The sequence below is a fragment of the Mizuhopecten yessoensis genome, unplaced genomic scaffold (assembly GCF_002113885.1).
Source record: "Mizuhopecten yessoensis strain PY_sf001 unplaced genomic scaffold, ASM211388v2 scaffold4403, whole genome shotgun sequence".
Taxonomy (NCBI): Eukaryota; Metazoa; Mollusca; class Bivalvia; order Pectinida; family Pectinidae; genus Mizuhopecten; species Mizuhopecten yessoensis.
Window position 1 is genome coordinate 505,383 of NW_018405529.1, and position 930 is coordinate 506,312.

General features: G+C 33.5%; 1 protein-coding gene across 1 annotated transcript in view; it reads left to right on the forward strand.

Annotated features, from left to right (window-relative positions):
- The window catches only part of LOC110448967, an 8,724-nt gene extending 7,948 nt beyond the window's left edge, over positions 1 to 776 (forward strand). Inside the window, exon 3 of the mRNA XM_021495504.1 lies at positions 668 to 776. Within this exon, the coding sequence (XP_021351179.1) occupies positions 668 to 679 (12 nt within the window). The 3' untranslated portion in view covers positions 680 to 776. The remainder of the gene's footprint in view (positions 1 to 667) is intronic.
- The last annotated feature ends 154 nt before the right edge of the window (positions 777 to 930 follow it).

Below are 930 nucleotides of genomic sequence, written 5' to 3' on the forward strand. Positions count from 1 at the left end.
GTGGATAAGCTCCTACTCTATAACTAAGATATCCGGGGATCATATGAACGTAGATGATATATCAAACTGAATAAATTTCTTTCTTTATTTCTTTTCCTCAATCGGCTCTCGCACCCCAACGTCTTCTTAAGAGTGTTTGTGTCCATGTTCACTAGTATGTTCCTAAAATTGCATCCTTTTGACAAGCATACTNNNTTGATGTTTTCAAAAATAAACACAACTCTGATGTAGTTTAATTTGTTTAAGGGCTGATATAACAAAGGGGATTTGTTGATCTTCAGCTTTATATTTGTTATACATTTACCTATAGTATGAAATTATTAGTCACCTAACTTCTAGACTCTAATAAACATTTTTATTTCGCTTTCATTGTTAGTTTTTCTCGTAATCGGTTACCGCATTACAATATCTTGTTCTGGCGTTATTATTGTCATCACTTTTTTCAAGTCAAAATGCTTTAAAATCCAGGAGATCTCTGATATATATATATATATTGACATCTTCATTGCGAGACTTCATTTACATTAAAGAAGTCGTACCATGTATGATGATAACGGAAAAGCATCGTTCACTGTGTATTAGGATTGTCTTTTCGTACCGAGTTTTAATATCAAATTGTATGCCTTTGTATTGATGTTTTATAACCTTATCATTTTTGCATATCCAGAAGACATCATAGAAACGAAGAGCCCCAGTATCGACCTTGAGGACTACCTATGTGGTCTCACTTTAGAAAACTTGATTGGATTTCCGGAACCAGTGCGAAAGCAGCTGAAAGGTATGCGACTATACTACATGTATACTCTGTTTTGAACTTGAGCAGGAATATTACTAGCACTCAAAAAAGTTGTTAAATTGCTTGAGCAAAGGCAAATTGAAGCGTAAGTTATTTAATGAAATAACACATCTTGCTCAGTCTGAAGATATTTA